This window comes from Falco peregrinus, chromosome 8 (assembly GCF_023634155.1).
Source record: "Falco peregrinus isolate bFalPer1 chromosome 8, bFalPer1.pri, whole genome shotgun sequence".
NCBI lineage: Eukaryota > Metazoa > Chordata > Aves > Falconiformes > Falconidae > Falco > Falco peregrinus.
This window is the reverse complement of record NC_073728.1, coordinates 64648125-64666661: the sequence shown is the minus strand read 5'-3', so window position 1 is coordinate 64666661 and position 18537 is coordinate 64648125. Positions and strand designations below refer to the sequence as shown.

Sequence of the window (18537 nt, the reverse complement as noted above, 5' to 3'; positions counted from 1 at the left end):
AGTGGAGCTGGGACATGAGAAACACCCTCTATCCCCATCTCCAAATCTCCTGAAACTTCACTCACCCATTTTCCAGAAAGTTTAAGAGTATCCCTGTGCTGTGTGGTACCATGTTACTTTGTCTGGAGCCAGTAACAGAAAGAGTAGCAGTTAATAATAGATAAAAGACTACACACACAGATTCTGCTGACTTGAGCACTTAAGACACTTTCAAGCACTGAGCTTGCATCAACCCCCTGGATGCTGGCCAGCCACGGTGACTTCAGACCCCTCTTTTGAAGGGATGCGCTTTCCTTCTGGTTGCTATGTGACACTCGCACAAACAGAGTAAAACATGTTGCCCTGGGCCCAAAACATTCAGAATGGAGAAAGATTGTATTTTTTTCCATAGGACCTCTTCCAAGTGCAGTCCGAAAGTTGTTACTTGCATGCTTCGAAACATCCTCAATAAGAAAGCTGGTCACTTTGAAACTTATTTTAAAATGGCAATACTCTTACAGCTCATAACCTCCTCAGAAACACCTACAGGGATAACATGGCACTACATGTTTGTGGGCAGCCACGATGGGTGACAGGAACAGGGTGAGGAACACCAGTGGTGTGAACATCGAATAGAAAGCACGTGCTGTTGCAAGGACTTCGTCACTGAAACAAACCCAGCTCTGACCGTGGCCCACCAGTGCTCAGCAGCCAGGCCACACACCTGTTGGAAAGACAAGGACTGTGCTGACCCAGCCCTAGTGCAAAGGCAGAAAGCAGATCCCACCAACCCCCCATGACTGTGATCAAGTAGCTCTTACAGACGGACACAACTGAGGTACAGTGAATATAACCAGACAGGGAATAATCAGGGCTCAAATGTCATCATGTTCAGTAGACTTGCCAGGACAGCCTGTCCCCATGCACAGGGTCTTCTCCTCCCCATACATATTCTTGACATAAAACCATCCCCTCTTCTCTCCTAGCAGAGGAGCTTTCAGGACCTGAGCTTCCTCAGAGCAGAGTGAATCCGAGGGATGGAAACACCGCAGCTGGTGTGCTCTCTCCAGGTGGAACCTCTGGCAAGATGTGGTGTCTCAAGAGGCTGGTCATGCACTCCTACCCAGCACACCAGGAACTTCCACCACACACAAACTTCAGAGAAGCTTTTCTTGCACTTGTGCCCGGAGGAAGGTGGTTACCGACCCAGAGCCGTGGCTCTTCCTCCACACTCCTTTGTGCCCTTCCCACTGGGATCCATGGGGTCACCCTTACTTCTGTGGGGGAGCCCAGCTCCAAGTGATGAGTGCTCACAAGCATTTGATGATCATGCTGTTCAGTGCTTCTGGCTCCAGCTCTCCCAACCTCTGATGCTCAACTTGAGAGCCAGAGCTGGAGGAAACTGGGAAGAGAGCCCACTGGCTCTGTTACTGAGAAACACAACTACACTGTCTTTCACACCATTCCCACCATCCACACCATCTCCCAGAGGCAATATGGAGCTCTGCAGCCTTGCAAACTCCCACTCTGGAGCAGACATGAATGGGAAGGAATCAAACTCAGCTGCTGGTGCTGGATGCACATAAGGTCTGCCAGGAGGCAGCAGGAGACTTTCTTTATGTTGTATGAGGCAGCCGGTGGGCACTGACACAAGTTTTTCCACAGTGGAGCAACTGCTGAGTTTTTCTCCTGGCTAGAATATACATCAGGGCTTTGGCAGTGGAAACAAGGAAGGAAATCAGCAGATGTATGGCCTGAAACAAACTAAACTTCCAGGTCAGCACTGAATGTTTTCAGGTAGGTGTTACCTCCACTCCAGCTGGATTACCGTAATTTCAATCACCTGTCCAAACTGACATCAGGGTGGGTTCAAGCCAGAATTTATCTGCAGCCTTATTAAGGATTAGAGGTCACAGCAACTTCAGGTCCATTCCCTTCTTTCTCCTTTGGACTGAAGGTGATGCCTTCCACAAAATCCTCATGAGGCAGCTTGCAGAGCCTGTCTGAGATGATGCTTCACAGCGGATAACAGAGGCTCTGTAAAAGCAGAAGTCCCTGGAAGGTATTGCCCTTGGCCATCAGGAGCCCACAGTGTGTCCACAGCAAACACCGAGACAACAGCCCTGTCAAAACATCAGTTTCCACCCGGTGGTCTGGGGACACCTTGAGGTCTGTGGGCTGCCTGGCACTGTCCCCATGAGACCACGGAGAACTGGGCACGGACATACTCAGGTGGTTAAAGCAGTTGGTAGCCTGATGCCCACAGCCTCAGGACTGCAGCCACACCACCTTGGGCTCCCAGCTGCCCCTCCTTTACACAATGGGATGTCAGTGCTTTAGACCACAAAGACTGACCGGTTCCCCACACTGCAGCTGGGAAGTCTCGTCCCCATGGCACAAGCTCCTGCACCCTGCGGGCATGCAGAGGTGTCTGGCCAAGGGAGAAACTGCTTCATCTCTTTGCCAGAAATAAATCGGGTTGAAACCAAACATGTCAAATGGAATATGCTAGTATGTGTACACGAGTGACTGATGCTTCAAGGCCAATTAGTTCAATTACAGCCTGAACCTGCAGAGCAACGAAGTGCCGGTGACTTGGGTGGCTCAAAACGTGCTTCCCTTCCCCTGGTGCCAGGGCCGGCAGGGAGCCGCCAGCTGTGGGGGCTGCAGGACTGGGCACTGCCACCGCCCCTGTCCCTCTGCTCGGCATCGCTGCCAGCATCAGCAGCACCTGGGCGAGACACCTCACCCCACAGCTCCAGTGGGTCCTCGCCTCTCTCTGGTTCCTCCCTTCAAAGGCAGGATGGAAATACGAGAGCCCAGCAGAGCAGCAGGCATTCCCTGGTTTTGTTACTGATCATGTGCATGAAGGGCAAAAATTGAATCTGCAAACTGCCTTGGGAGCTCAAGGGCTTAACACCTGGGTGAAGAAGTAGGGTCCAAATGGTCCAGTAAAGAAGCAGAAGTAGCAGAGCATACAACCAAGCTTGGAGGAAAAAACGAGGGGTGCCCCGAGAGGCGTTTCATTCTCAGTCAGAACTGTTCTTCCCCCATCCAGCCCCCAGCCCAGCAGAGCCACCCAGTGCCAGCAGCACGGGGCTGTGGTGGATGCTCCTGCTGCAGCACGTCACCAGAGCACAGAGCCAGACCCTCTGCAACCCACGGCTGGTGCAGCTGCTGGAGGGTGCTGCTGCCACCCTCCCTGTCCCTCCCTGCAGCCCTTCTCCCACCTGCCTGCACCTCTGACAGCCCCAGCCCCACTGACATGAGACCCCCAGGCCAGACAGGGTCCTCCCTGCAACACTAAGAGAAGGAGGCTCTTGGCCAAGTGGGTGGTGCTCCAGGGCACCAAAGAAATGCTCAAAAATAACTCTCCAGCCTTCAGCTGCGAGCAGAGAACCTGCTGCAGGCTGCTGTGCTGTCACAGCAAAGAGCCACATGAAAAAAGGAAGCCCAGGGACATCAAGACCTGGCTGCATCCCCTGCGGGAGGTCCGACACCCCTGGCCAGCAGACACAGGGAGCACACAGGCACCCCTTTCCAGCTGGAAAACGCCAGGCTAAGGAGAGCTCCCCTCTCCAGAGACATCTCTAACACTGAAGGCACCTGGCTGGGGCTGGCTCAGCTCACTGGAAGCATCATCTGTTTTACATCCCAGAGAAAACCAGATGCTGTAAACCACAGATGGACCCAAACCCCACCCACGAACAGATCCAGACTCGTGCCACGTGCATGATAAGTGCAGCTGCAATGGTGGCACAGCTCTTCTCCCACATGGGATCAGAGCACGTGCTGTGTCCAATGATGGCACCTCAGTCCCTTCTGCCTGTCTCCCCACTCCTTCATACATCAGTCTGATGCAAAGGGAAAGTTTGGACCAAATTAGGGTCCCTCCTCACTTCTTTAATGTGTGTGTTGAGGAACAAGATTCTTATTAGGTTCAGCTATTTCACCGTGATGTTAAAGGCACAAGCTGCTGCTTCCTTTCTCCACTGACACACAGAACTTCTGCGAAGCTTTTTTGTGCAATTTGAACTCACTTCACCCTAGCAAAAGCACAGCCATTGCAACCCACTCTGCGTGTGACACGGAGCGGCCTGCACACAGCTCTCTAGAGGTGACTGCCGAATCAGCAGCTACCCAAGCATTTTCAGGCACACCAGCCACCCGTTCCACTGGCCCATGGCTGGGACAGGGTCTTGGCAGGTGCCCGAGCACACAGCAAGGATCTCGGGTCAGTGCTGTGACACAGCACACATCCTTGTGCATCCACGACAGGTACAGGGATGCCCTAAAGCTCTCCCTGGAGCGCTGCCCCAGAGCCCAGAGTAACAGCCACAGGCACCAGTGAAGCAGGATGCTATCAGCAATCATGGCAGCTACAAACAAAGAGAGCACAGCATGCCTGGCTGCTTTGTCATCTCATGATCTTTAATCCAGCATCAGTGTTCTTGAGGCCTGACCCACGGCAGCACGGCTGGGGATGCAGGCTCTCACCACACGAGGTAACAACCCCATTCTTTAGGACATATCCCGCAGACCCCACAACGACACCTGCAGCCACACCAGCAGCCGGCTGGGGCAGTGGGGTACCTGCATGCTGCGCTGCATGCTGCAATGGGGACCATGGTGCACAGCACCCCCCCACTGGAGATGCCTGCTCCCGCTGCAGGCAGCTGCATCCCTCCCTGCTGCACCCCGGCTAGAGGAGAACGCTCACCCTGAAACGTCATCCCTGGCAAAACGCTAATGCCAAGCCTGGAGGCTTCCACTTCATACTTGGCTCCCTCCATGGGGTGAGCTTTGGCTACACAAGAGCATCTGGATTTCCACTGAAATGACTCAATCCCCTCAGAGCACAGGTGGGCCAGCTGAGCCCATGAAATACAGGTACCAATCTCGCCCCTTTAGGAGCAAGGACTAGAAAGGCCTGAGCTCTCTGTTCAGCGTCACTTCTCCCCTCTCAGCTGAACGGAAACACCCGTCACTGGATCCAAATCCATGCACTGTAAAATGGAGTTCGGCTGTTCCCAGCAGAGCCATGGGAAAGATGCTGCTGGATCCGACCCACAGCCAAGAGCCAGCCCAGCGGAACAAGCCAAGGTCCAGCTATATTTTCCAGCTTCTCAGCCCTGTCTCCAGGAAGGCTGCCGGCATGTTTGCTTCTTGTTTCTTCCTCCCATTTCCTCCAGCCATCCATAGCAACTGCTCCCCGGCAGAAAAATCAACCTTCTCTGCCTTCCACGTCTTTGCAGAGGTGACGATGGAAGGAGTCCGTGTAGCAAAAGCTTTTGCCTGAAGTAAAGAGGTCGAGCAAACGCAGCTCTAGCTGGTCTCCGCCATGGTTTCCCTCGGGATTAGGGCTGACCACCAGTGACCAGCTTTGCACTCGCCCAGACCATCTCTGGCGGGTAGGCCACATGTATGAAATCACTTTTCTGAGTCTCATCACAAAACCTCCTTGTTTTGATGCCACTTGCAATGGCATCGACATTTTACAGTCTTTCTCTAAGGCTGTTCTCTTGCACTTTTCAGAGCTGAACCTTTTTGTCATTCCCAGCTCACATCTCTGAGTCCTCAAGACCACATCGGGATTGTCCCTCCCCAGCTGGCATCCACAACACCACTGTCACCTGCACACATGCTGTACTTCTCCTTCCAGCTCACTAGTGACACCAAACAGTCACTTCAATGCATACAGCATTACAGATGCATACAGCTTCCCACCAAATGATTCCTACGCCCTCCCTTTAAGACCCACACAATTTTCCTACGTGGCTGTATCCGCCTAGACAATGTGCAAGCTCACGCTCTGGTGCCAGCCGCCCAGCTGGCAGGGTATACACAGACTCAGGCTATTTCCAGGTCCCCTCCCCTCACAGGTGAGACCGCAGCTTCAGCTTCTCCTGGACCACCCTGACCCACGTGCCTGGTGTGGAGGGCGCTGGCAGCCAGCCCCCAGCCCAGCCCCTGAGGGACCCCGGCTGCCCAGGCAGGACTGCGAGCAAAACCCTTCTGCAAAGGCGAAGCAGCGTGGCAGCACCCCAAGCACCCTGCGAGCCCGGACCCCGAGAAGATTGCTGGCACCCGCAGGGCAGAGCAGCGCAGTGGCGAGTGACATGTAAAAGCTGCTGAGCTACAGCCCTGTCACTCTGCTGAATCCTCCTGGAAGACCCGTACCCTGGCAGCTGCCTGTCTTCCAGCACGATGCCATGCCTTAGGAAAAGCCCCCCAGAAGCCTAGGCCACCTTGCCAACAGCAGCCTGGCATGGACTGGAGACAAACACTCCTCCCACCCGGTGAACTGGCAGAGCTGGGGCTGTTCTGGCCTCTTGGAGGTACTGACATCTTAGATAAAAAGAAAAGGAAAAAATTATTTTGGACAGAGCCTACTATTTTGCTGCAGCCAAACTGCAATGTTTCATTTCAATTTAAACCTACTGAAGTTTGCATTTGACACTTTCAATCATGTTCAGAAAAAAGCTCAGCATTTTCAGCACAACAAAGCCTCTTCCCAGTGAGAAAGCAAGGAGTCTTGCCTTGCAAATCCCAAAATGTTTAGCTGCTGCTTAGAATTTTTCATTGCTTGTGTTTCCTTCCCAAAACAGGGACCTCAAAAGTCACACAAAGTTGTGATAACCACAAGAAATGTCCATGTGGCTCGTGCAGTTCGGCTCCCAAAGCACGCTTGTTGGTGGAGCGCTGCCTGCCAGGAGGCTCCCAAGGCACCTCCGCATACCTCTGCCAGGCCCGCAGGCTCCAGCAGCCCCGCACCTCTGTGCCCCATCCCACCGCCAGCAGCTCGGTGGGGACAGAGGCAGCTCATGTCCTGCTGGGCTTCATCGCCCAGAGCCGCTTCAGAGGAGAGAAGCTGCTGCATCTCTGAAGCCACGTGTTGCTGCAGGTGTTTTTCTTGTGGCATCCCCCACCAGAGTACTGGGCGAGCCGCTGTGGGTCTGCGGGCATGGGAGAGGCAATCCCAGCCACGCTGGAAGCAACTCAGGAAAACAAGCCTTTCCTGACACAGCATCAGGTGCAGGTCTTGCTGCATTTTCTGAGAACTCCAGAAAAAATATACAGTATTAAAAGAAGCATCACCTCTCCTACCTGCTGCGACCGGCTATTGCTAAAGCATCTTGTAGACTTACTTCGTGGCATGCCTGGTGATGCCTAATTGCTTCCATAAAACGTGCCATGGCTAGGATCTATTATTCATTGTTAAACATTGAGAAAAAATATCACTGTCTTTTTATTTTAAAGGAAGAGTCTATGGGGGCATCATTTTGCAAAGATAAAGAGCGTTATAAACCCTCTCACGGACACAGAAAAGGCCTCCCTGCCCTGCACATGAGCCCCTTCTAAACCACCTGGACAGAACCCCTCCGAACACTGTGCATCCCCAGGGTTGTGCCCCAGCAGCAAGGCACCAGCAGAAACCCTCACCCCGCAGGTCGCGCCAGCCCACTGCCCGGTGCCCCCCGCCTCTTCAGGGGAGAGAGATCTGCTTCGGGAAGGCTGAGGACAGGCTGGATCAATGCAGGACTGAGCGATCAGTCAACCCATCTTGTTTACACCTGGCTGCAAAACCCAGTTTCTTTTGTGCATAAAAGTACCGGATAGACCTACATTTTCCTGGGAAAAGCATGAGGTTTTCCAGAACACATCACCCAGAATCACAATCACAGCATCCTTCCAAAGCCCCGGCAGCGCGAGCTCGGCGCGCCGTCATGGTGCCTTATGGATGTGGTAGCAAGGTACCGCCGTGCCCGTGTCCCCCTGCTCCCAGTGCACACCCACGGCACCAGGGCCAGCCGGCTGGCAAAGCCCTGGCCACCTGGAGCTGAGTGAGGACAGAAGGGAACCGAGCATTGTTGCCATGAGGTAGTGCGATAATCAAACTGCTTCCACGTTACAGTGAGGGTTTTGGCAAAACAAAGCCTCTTTGCAGCAATCAGGAACTCTTAAGTGAATTCTTAATTTCTTTAGAAAACTAACCCTACTGCATAACCCCCATGAAATCTAATATCTGTGTCTTCTCACATGGAGGGGTGGTTTATCAAACACTGCCGTTTTGCATAACTGCTGGCAACAATCTGTATCCTGGCACGAACAGCCAAAGTACTGACTCCTTATTGTTGTGCTTCAGGCATCAGATTTCTCAAAAAACACCAAAAAACGTGCGGGAATTTTTTCAATTTTTTAGCATCAAACTCCATGAATTATAACATAGGTTTCACTGTTGTATTTGCATTGTGGGAACTAGTTCAGTGGCTTAGGTTTGTTCCTATTGTTTGTAGAAATACCAGAAATAATGTAACTCCAAATACTTCTCTTAAAAAACAGTAAAACCAAACCGAAACCCAGAGCATTCTGCTGAATGGGGTGACACTGAGGTTATGAATTAATGTTATCAAAGTGCTTTATGACCCCTTTCACAAATGCCAGTCTTTAAACTGTGCTAAAAGGCAGGGCACAATGGCAGCTTTTTGATCACGCAAAGTTCACGCGTAAGAAAAGCCTGCAGCTGGCTTGGTGTTTCCGCTATAAAATACTGGCAATTGGAAAAAAAAAAGCTGAATGCTGAAGTCACAGCACATTTTACATGTGTCAAAAGGAAAACTAAGAGAGAACCGAATTAGTTCAAGCTTGATTCTCTATTTGAGGCAGCCTTGTGTCTCTTTCCAGGATTCATCACCACCTGAATCGGGGTGGTGTCACACAACTGGACACAACGAGGCACGCGTGACGCTGGCGACCTCCAGGAGAAAGCTACGGACTGGCTCCGGTGGGTCATCTGGAGGGATGGACCCCTCGCCTGCTTTCGCTGCCTGGTAGTTTCCCTCACACTCCTGGCTCCGGCAAAGGGTGGAAGCCTCCTCATCCTCCTCCCCAGCCACCAGGCTGAGAAGCTGCCCCAGCCTGCAGTGAAGCTGCAATCCCGTGTTTGTGGGACCACAGCCAGTTGCCTTGGAAATGCCGACCTCACTGCAGAACCACGCAGCAAGCGTGTAATGAGCTGAGTGCTCCTGCCTGTGACACTGAACCGGCGGAGGAAAAGGCAGGGTCTCGCCACGGCTGAGCAGCGAGGAGGCACATGGAGGCGGCTACCACAGGCTGCTGGTTCACCTTCCTCCCAGGCACTGAGCACAAACTCCTTCCCCGCTCCTCAAACCCACATTGCCTCCACAGACGCCCGGCGGTGCAGCTCTCTGCTACCATCCGTACGCCGCTAGCCCTCGGAGAACATCCCGACCACAGGAATTCAGAGGGTGCTGCCTGCAACCTCCAGAGAAGCTCTCTGACTTCATTATAATAAAGTAAGCGCTGAAATCCCCTCTGGCAAAGGCATGGCAGCTCTCAAGGAAAACTGCAGGAAACTTCACAAGGGTAGCGTCCACATAGGCCATTACTGAAGGAAACCTGCAGCAAGTTAAATCGCTCTTGTAAAATCAGGTCTCTGCAAATAGCCTAGACCAGAGCAGAATGTGGCCCCCCAGCACTGCTCCTCCAAACCTTGAGTGTTCTGCAACAACAACCCCTGCTGCAGCAGATCCTTGTACCAGGGAGAGCAGGCTCCTGCTTGCAGCAAAGAGCACCCAAAAGGCATGTCTCTTGTTTGGGCAAGTCTGCACCAGGAGCGGGCACTGGGACGTGGCCAAGCCCCGAGAGCCCACCTGCCCGCAGGGGCAGGCAGGCAGGCAGCAGCCTCGGTGGCCAGGGTCTCCTCCAGCCCCAGCGACCAGCCACTGCTCCCAAATTAACCAGCAAAGCTCAAATTCCCACTGACGAAGCAAAGGCCCAGCACCTAACAGCCCTTCGCCGTACCCCTTGCTGTACCGTGCTGTGGCTTCTCTGCACCCGAATCCACAGCTCAGCTGTTGTCCTTCTGACAGGCTTCGTGATAAAGGAAAGTGAGCCTGAAACACCTGCCTGGGCCCGCGTTACAGCAGCACATCGTACCACACCACGTGTTATCACTGGGCGGTTACATGCTGCAGTTGTCTTTCCTGCAGAAATGCCGGTGCTTTAACTGTAATTAATGCAAAAAAAAAAAAAAAAAAAGTATGTTGGTCTGTTGTACTTCCAAGAAACTGTTCACTGCAAAAGTTAGGAGACACATCTCTGCTGCCCTGTGCACAGGCAAGTCTCTTACTTTCAGCTTTCCTAATAAGTTGCTTGGTCAAGGGGAGATGACAATGTTTCTTAAGTCTGGGAAATTATTCCAAGAAGCTCCATTTGCCTTGACAAAAAGAGCCTTTGTGTGCTCTGAATGTGCAGAGTTCAACACAAGCGAACTCTCCGTGGTGGGGCAGGCACAGCACGGCTCAGCACACATGGCGCGCGCTCCCATCCTGGGGCATCCTACACTTCAAAGCTGAAGTACCAAGTCACACGATCCCTTCTAGCCACATATGCACAAGAACACGTACATGAAGCTTCCCACCTTCTTAGGCAAGACAAGCAGATAAAAAGGGTTTGGTTCCTGGTGCTCATCAGCTGGAAGGCATCAGAGGAAGAAATCTAGGAGCAGAAATCCTCAGGAAGAGAGGAGCTGTTGAAGGAAAACCTCAGCTGCAAAACTCCAGAGATAAGGGTCTACTTAAGACCTTAAAAGGGAACAAGACTGTTCCAAATTTTTGGTATGGCTAATAAAGAAAAGCTCTGAGTAAAACCCACAGGCAGGCTGTCATGAGTTTCTGTCTCTTTTCCAACAAGCAGCAGCACAAAATTAACGCAGCGGTCAGAGTTCTGCAGCTGCTATTCAAACCATACAGACAAGGTCGGTACCGATAGCAGTAACGTTAGTTTTGCTCCTGACTGCGTAAAAAGGGCTGTAAAGGAGCAAAGCTCAGTAACAGGAACCAAATAGCATGCCAATAAGACACTAAAAAGCAGAGGCTGAAGAAATTAAAGTGCAATGAAGAAACCTCAAAGCAACCCGCTGCCTACCTAGAAGCTCCTGCAGAAGACCAGAGACATCAAGGACAGTCTGATGCTTTTCCCCAAAACACAGACAGGCCAAGCCACTGCCCTTCACTGCCGCTCTCCCACCAGGCTCCGGCTGCTGAGCTTAGTCCTCCAGGTCCCAAATGTCTGCAGTTTATCAAGGTTCATGCTCCGGACACAAGCAGAGGTTTCTGCAGAACCCTGAGACGGCCACACCACTTCTGCAGGCTCACTATTTACTTCGGTGATTTGTGCTTCCAATTTTAAAAATGGGGTTTAATAATTTGCCCTGTTCACCCTTGAAAACCCTTGCCCTTAAGATGACTATTTAGTAAAAATTTCAGCCCCCAATGAACTCATTGATCAAGAGGCCACCTAACGCCCTTACTTGCCTCATATGTAAATGAGCATCAGGCTCACCGAAATCCCAAGTCGGGTACCCACGTGGCACTGTTAATTCAATCATCCTTCTGCCAAACTCACGCTGGTGTAAATGGGACCAGAGCCAAAAAAGCATGACACCTTGGCCCCTGGCAGAAGGCACTATGCTGCGGAGGTGGTGAATCTGTTTATTACCTTGAGTTTGGCATAAGTTGAGAAACTTTGTGCCTGATGATACTTTCAGTGATGCCACTTCCAGATAGATGGGATGGTATAGAACCATGGAATGGTTTGGGCTGGAAGGGACCTTAAAGACCATCCAGTCTAGTGCACTGCCACGGGCAGGGACACCGGCCACCAGCCCAGGTTGCCCCCAGCCCCGTCCAGCCTGGCCTTGGGCACTGCCAGGGATGGGCATCACCTGTCCCTCACAGCTGATCTGGCAGTTGTGATCTGTGCCACTGGCAGATAAGGGCCTGCCTGTTTGGACTGGCAACTCCAAAATCACACACACACACCCTCTTTTTTTTTTTTTTTTTTTTTTTTGGGGGGGGGGGGGGGCGGGCAGGGGGGCGGTATTCGTTCATACGAGAAACCGAGCCGGCGGCAGCTCGGCCCTCCCCGTCGGGGAACGCGGGCGGCCGGCGCAGAGCCCACCGCCGGCCCGCCCCGGGCCCGGCTGCCCCGGGCCAGCCCCGCCGCGCCGCACCGCACCACGCCCCGGCCCCTTACCCTGCCGTCCGCGGGGGCCAGGTCCTGGAGTCGCTCCTCGTCGGGGGCGGCGCGGGGCTCGCTGGGGCCCGGCTCGGGGTCGGGGTCGGGGTCGGGGCCGGGGTCGGGGCCGGGGCGGGCGGGCGGCGGGGCGCGGCGCTGCCCTACGCGCAGCGCACCGAAGTCCAGGGTCTTGCTCTCAAAGGCGCCCTCGACGCTGCAGAAGAGCCCCCCGCGCTTCTGCCGGGGCACGGCGGCCGAGCCGGGCCGCGCCAGGTACACCGGCAGCTCCTCGCCGCCGCGCCGCCCGCCCGCCGCCATGCCCGCCGCGCCGCGCCGCTCCGCCGGGACGGGGCGGGACGGGACGGGCCGGGGCGGGCCGGGGCGGGCCGGGGCGGAGCCGCGGGGGCTCCCCGGCGGGGCGGGATGGGGCGGGCCCGCTCCCCGGCGGCGCCTGCGGCAGCGGTGCGGGGCTCCAGGGTGGCGGCGTGCGCTTGGCGGCGGCGCGGCCGCTCCCGCCGCCGGTGTGGCGGAGCCCGGGCTCGAAGCCGCGCGCGGCGGGGCCCCGGCGGCGGGCGGGGCACGTGCAGCCGCCTCCCGGCCCGGCCCGGCCCGACCCCCGCGGGCGGCTGGCGCGGTGCCCCCGGGCCGCCGGTCCCGAGCGCCTGCAGCGGCGGGGTGCCAGCACCCCCTCCCAGACTCGGCAGGGACACGGGGACACGGGCAGCGGGGATTCGACGGGGATCGGGGAGTCGGCGGGGACACGGGGAGCAGGGACTTTGACGGGGACGCGGACGGTGGGGACTCTGGGGGGGGACACGGGGAAGGGAGACTCAGTGGAGGCACAGGGGAGCAGGGACTCGGGGGGGACACGGGGAGCTGGGACACGGGGAGCAGAGACACTGCAGGGATCAGAGACTTGGCGGGGGACACAGGCAATGGGGACTCCGTGGGGATCAGGGACCTGGTGGGGACACAGGGAGCAGGGACTCGGCAGGGACACAGGCAATGGGGACTCGGTGGGGATCAGGGACCTGGTGGGGAGCACAGGGACTGGGGGCTCGATGGGGACTGGGGGCTCCGTGGGGACACGGGGAGTGGGGACTCAGAGGGGACACGGGGAGCACCTGGCCTTGTACCCCACGGGCAGCAGCAAGCGCTGTGTGGCCACTAGCTGAGGCGCTGCTTTAAGAGCTCCGCTGTGACTTCGGTTCAGAAGTACAGGGGGACAGAGGGACAGCCAGGGGTCTGGCCTGCGTGGGTATCGGCCACGTAATGGAGTAGCAACCTGTGAAATCTATCACACAGCACCAAAACTGGAGTTTTAACTTTAAAATTCTTTCTCCAGGTTCTCATTTCTTTACACAGAATGAGTGTGGGTAGTACCTGAGCCCAACATCCTCTCCGGTGATTTCTCACACCACATATTTTTGTTACGTGATGTGGTCAGTGACACTTTTCCCAACCTTTTTTGTCCCTGCCAGTCCTTCAAGGGCAGATGTGGTTCTCACTTGTCGAAAAATTCCCATGGCACCTGCCCCGTCACGGGGACCAATGTCCCGGTTGTTACCCTGGGGGACCGTCTGTGGGCAGGGGGTGACACAGGCTTGGAGTTAGGAGGAAGGAAACAGTCTGGGGTTGTTTCCTTCCTTTCACGCTCTGGGAAGCAGCCTGCTCTTGTAACTGAACTTGTACCAGCGTCATTAACTCGGTCCCTATTTTCTCCACTGAAGTGGAACAATCTACGGGACCTTGAATTTGTAATCCAGGTCTGAAGAGCTGGGAGAAGGGAGGATGCACTAAATAATGTGTCAGTAAACTTCAATGAGTTACTTTCACAGCATTGTGTCACACAGCACAGTAAAACACTGCTCACTGTCTACCCTTGCTTTCCCTAAAGCAAGACCAGAGAGGGTTAAATCTGGGTTTTCTCATGATCATACATAAACTTTAATATGCAGCTGCCCCAGCTTTGTGGCTTCATGGAACTCACCACCATGGGCTTTGTGCCGGCGCCAGAGCCCTGCCGCTGCCTGGCCAGGGATGCACCAGGAGAGCCCCGTGCTGCTGCCCCTGTGATGTGTGATGCTCGCTGCCATGTTTTGGGTGCAGGGGCAGCAGCAGTGCCTGGGGCTGTGGGAGGAAGTATTCCTCCAAATAGCCAGAATAAGTTTGTTTCGTAGCTTTTCTACTGCTGCTCTCCTGGCAAACGCTCTCCCTCTGTAACTGGATGCTTGGCAGCCAGACCACCAGTACAGTCCAAATCGATGGATACAACGTGGCTGCCCAGCAGGTCTTTACCTTCCTAAGGGATTGCCTCAGCGTGAATGAATGCATCCTTCTCCTGCTGCAGGGTGGATCCTCTGAGCCGAAGCTGAAAACCATCTCAGCGAGTTTCTGCCCCTAGCAAGGGGGAAAATCTACAGATCTGCTGATTTCAGAGCTGGCAGCCAGGACAGACAGCGAGCAGAGCCCCCACCTCCTAGTTGCCAAGTAATGGCACTTGGAGTGAGCCTTTCTTGGGACCAAAAGCGAGCTGCAGCCTGCCCTGTGGCTTTGTGCACTGACCATGGGGAGGTCAGAGCGAACCCCTTGTTTTGGTTGGGACCTCTCCATATGGTTGTGTAGCTTTATGGGGAATTAAAATTCCTTGGAACGGGGCCTGGCCTTTGTTTGGTTCTGCAAATGTGCAAAAGTTTCAGCATTGTACTTTAATAGCAATATTTATTCAAACCCTGATTCTAATGTTTATCTTTCCTAGCGCCTTGCTGCATAAATGGTTGCACTGAAATTATCTGCACCAATGAAGGAGTATGGGGGGTCTTCTAAGAAGACAAGACTTTAAAATCTGGCCTTTAATGGCAGTTATTCACTGTATAAAAGAAAATTCTTTTATTTCTCAAATTGCCATTCACTTTTAAGATTCTTTTTGTTAGGTGTTGTAAGGCCTCTAATTCAAGGACGCAAATGAAAACTGAAGTTTGGGTTCCGTGTGTGTTCACTGCAATAGCCTTGCTTTTTAGCCCAGCAGAATGCATTATTTATATTTCTGTACGTGTGTGTCTCAGGTCAGATTCGAAGGTTTTAATTATACAATGACAAAATGCCTGTCCCCTGTAATTAAGCACATTTGATTTTCTTTTAATCACATGTTTACATGCTATAGTTGACAAAAATGTTTTTCAGGCAAACGGTCATGAGTGATGCATCTTCAAATCCTGCTGGCAAACAAGATCTCCTCTTGCCTGCCTGTGCAAAGCAGATGAGATACAGATCAGGGAGAGGAGCCATGGAGAGGCTGTCTGTCCAGCCTGAGCCCCGCGAGGATGGAGATGGCAGGCGTTTCGATTCATGGCCGTGGGTGCTGCCGCGGGACCTGCATGCACGTCTCCGCCCCAAAACAAGAGTGCTTGTCCCTCACGGTTCAGGCACTGAGCTGAGCCTGCCAGATGGGCACTGCCGGCCACACCTCGAAGGGAAAGAAACAGCCCAGTATTCTGATTTAGGGAACAGCATTTATTTTACAGGAAATTACATTTTGTAGTGACAAGCTTCTAATTTACGTCTGACAAGACTGTCTCTGTCGAGTAAGAACTTTTTATTAAGCAGGGCTCAGAAATGGAAATCTGTCATGTTGTGGGGTGAACCGCACTAGTTATGAATGGGGGGAGTCGTGCAGCCTTCTTGGAAATGGTCTTTAGGCAAATTCCTTTCAGCAAAAGGATTAGTTAATAAGATGGGACATAATCACCCTGTCTGGGATGGGCGTTTTCTTATTCTGTGCACTCAGCGCCTGCATTGCTTTCCTTTGTTGTTCTCATCATCTGCTGCCAGAGCATCGGCTCAGTCTCCCATCAGTACCCATGCGGGGGAACTGTGGCTCCAAATGCCAACTGGCCAGGCTGCTGAGTAACCAGTGAGAGGCACAACATGCAGTATAATTTTCACAAGCATTTTCTCCATGAGGCTACCCACTTACTAAGTGTTATCTTTTAAATGTTTGAAGAGGAATTTAAATTGCCAACAGAATCATTCAAACACCAAAGGTATTGACAGAGAAGTCATATTAGGTCAACTTGCCTCTGCTGCCGAGGCACTGTTGCTCTCTGCTGGGTATTTTCTGATGATTTTGCTAATTCATTTTCTGTTTGTCAGGCCGGCAGGCAGTTTCTTGATTGGAAAACCCTGCATCCTCTGTTGGCAAACTGCTGTGCTTCTTCCCAGTTCCCAGGTGCTCTATGCAACATTATTCTCAACGTCTATAATAAAAACAGAAAACAATTAAAAAAAAAGTGAAGCACATCCCATATTGTGCCTTCTTGTTCATGTAATGTTGCCTGTGCCACTGGAAGTTGCTCGTTACACCAGGAAGTTAAGATCTTGTGTTTCCTTTGCCTCACCAACAAGGTGAAATCCACTGGCCCTCGCTTTAGTTTTAGTGAAGCAGAATCACGGTGCTAAATGCTACAGCTGGATTTTATCAAGCAGTGGATAATTTCAGGATCAATGGTAAATAGCTGGAGTTCTTTAGTCAGGTGATTTTCAGGAGCATCTATCGGTAAACAGAAGTCAAATACCATGTTTCAAAGCATGAGGTAGCAAACTGTCAAAAGGAAGCACCTCCCACCACGTACAGTGCGACAGTGGCAGAGGCACGTGCGTGGCGGGCAGGTGCCAGCGGCCACTGGCTTGGGGGCAGAAGGATGCGCGGCAGCAGCAGGATGCATGATGCGCAGCAGCAGCAGATGTGTTGGCGCACCACAGGCACATGCTGTTTTTTCTCCTCGGTGGTCTCACTAGCAGCAATCACATCTTCATTTTAACCTCTGTTTTGGTAAACTAAATGCCCTTCATTATTAACATTGAAGTTTTTGTCGTCTGCCATCTGTGTTAGAAATGACCCAATGTTCTGTCCTGGGTGACTGGTGAGAACATGAGACACGGTGTCACTGCATATGGGGTGTTTTCCCTTGGCTATGATGCTCCCAGCACCTGGGCAGCCCCACGGGGGACACAGCTTGCCTCTCATCAGCAGACGTCCAACTGTGCGGTTTCTGCACAAAGCACAGATGCCTGGCCCGCTGAAAAGGGCTCTCGCCTGCACAGGGATCGCGTCTGCGGCTCCGGGTGCAGCTCTCCACAGTTGTCCCTGCACCCCCAACGCCGTTGGCTTGTTCCTCGGGCATCCGAGCACCAGCCAAGGACCAGACATGCTCACGGCCGCTAAGATGAGTTTGCAGGAATCAGACAGCTTCTAGTGCTTTCTAGCATTGCATGGCCACCAGTCTTCCCCTTTCACCCCCAAGAAACACAAAGACTTTGGAAGGAAGGAAGTCCTGCCTGAAATTCACTGTATTTAGTGTTCAGCTTTTTATTATTGCTTCTTTTTCTGGAGTTACTCAGCCTCTTTAAAGAAAGCTGAGGAGGTGGGAGGGAAGCGTCTCGGGCCCCATAGCTGTGACCACAATGCTCGTTAGGCTCTGAGAATGCCATGTTATTTAAAGGAAATAGGCTGTTGACATTAGGGGAGATCTGACACCCTCCTTCACCAATGCTCACAAGTTCAGCAAAGGAGAGCCATGTCCTGAGTGAGGACATTTCCTTCCTTGATGTCAAATCCATACAAAATGGTTTTACACTGGTTTTCCTGTGGGCCTGGAGGTAGCAGATCTCCAATTGTGCATGAAAGGGACATAATGGCAGCATAACGTTGCCAGCATGATAAATGCACATCTGGTTTCATAGCTCATGTTTTCTAAAGTCTGACGGTTCAGCTGGAGAAACACTGAGAAGCAGCAGGGCAGAGGTAGTGGCAGGTTAACACGAAGTTCTTCATCCCCATCCACTTCCTACAGGCTTTGATCAAATTGCGTCCCTTTGTTACGTGCATGACAAGTAGCAATGGCGAGATTAATTGGAGTTACCTTATTTCAGGCAAAGTTAGAGCTGCCTTCTCTTGCTCTGCAGCCCTGATTTACTCGGGTGCCCTGTTTTAGGAGACTGCCAGATAAACAGGATTGTTTTGCTGATTTGTTCTTGCAGCAATGCCACAACAGCCTCCAGCACTGCATTTCATGTGCCTCACGGAAGGTCAGGCTAAGGACAAGCACAGATGAAATAGTGAGAGCCAAACTTGACAAGAAAATCTGCTTGTCCTACTTAGATTTAGAGGCAGCAGTCAGAGATGGGTGGGTTCTTTCATGCCCCAAGAAATGGCACATTCATGAAGCGCAGGCAGTGGGTGAGCCTGGTGTCTCCATCGACCAGGGAATGCTAGTGGCTGGTGCTTCCATCACCATGCTCCAGTTTCTAAACTTTCAGACATAGCGGGTCAGAAGGTCAGAACAGGCCTTTGATCCTCCAGGCTGCTCTGCACATCAAGGGGTTCTCCATCTCAACTCTGTACATCTTTCAGAAAACCATCTGATCTTGATTTACGCTTCCAGTGCTGGGGAGTATATGACAGGCACAGTAAGGGCCTAAATCAGAATCCTACCCTTGCTGTTACAAATGGGCATC

The 18537-nt window shown here is 53.0% G+C and overlaps 1 protein-coding gene across 1 annotated transcript in view; it reads right to left on the bottom strand.

The window, feature by feature from the left end:
- The window catches only part of DPYSL3 (dihydropyrimidinase like 3), a 39032-nt gene extending 26656 nt beyond the window's left edge, over positions 1–12376 (bottom strand). Inside the window, exon 1 of the mRNA XM_055812899.1 lies at positions 12040–12376. Coding sequence (XP_055668874.1) covers positions 12040–12339 — 300 coding nt within the window. The 5' untranslated portion in view covers positions 12340–12376. The remainder of the gene's footprint in view (positions 1–12039) is intronic.
- Positions 12377–18537: the final 6161 nt, after the last annotated feature.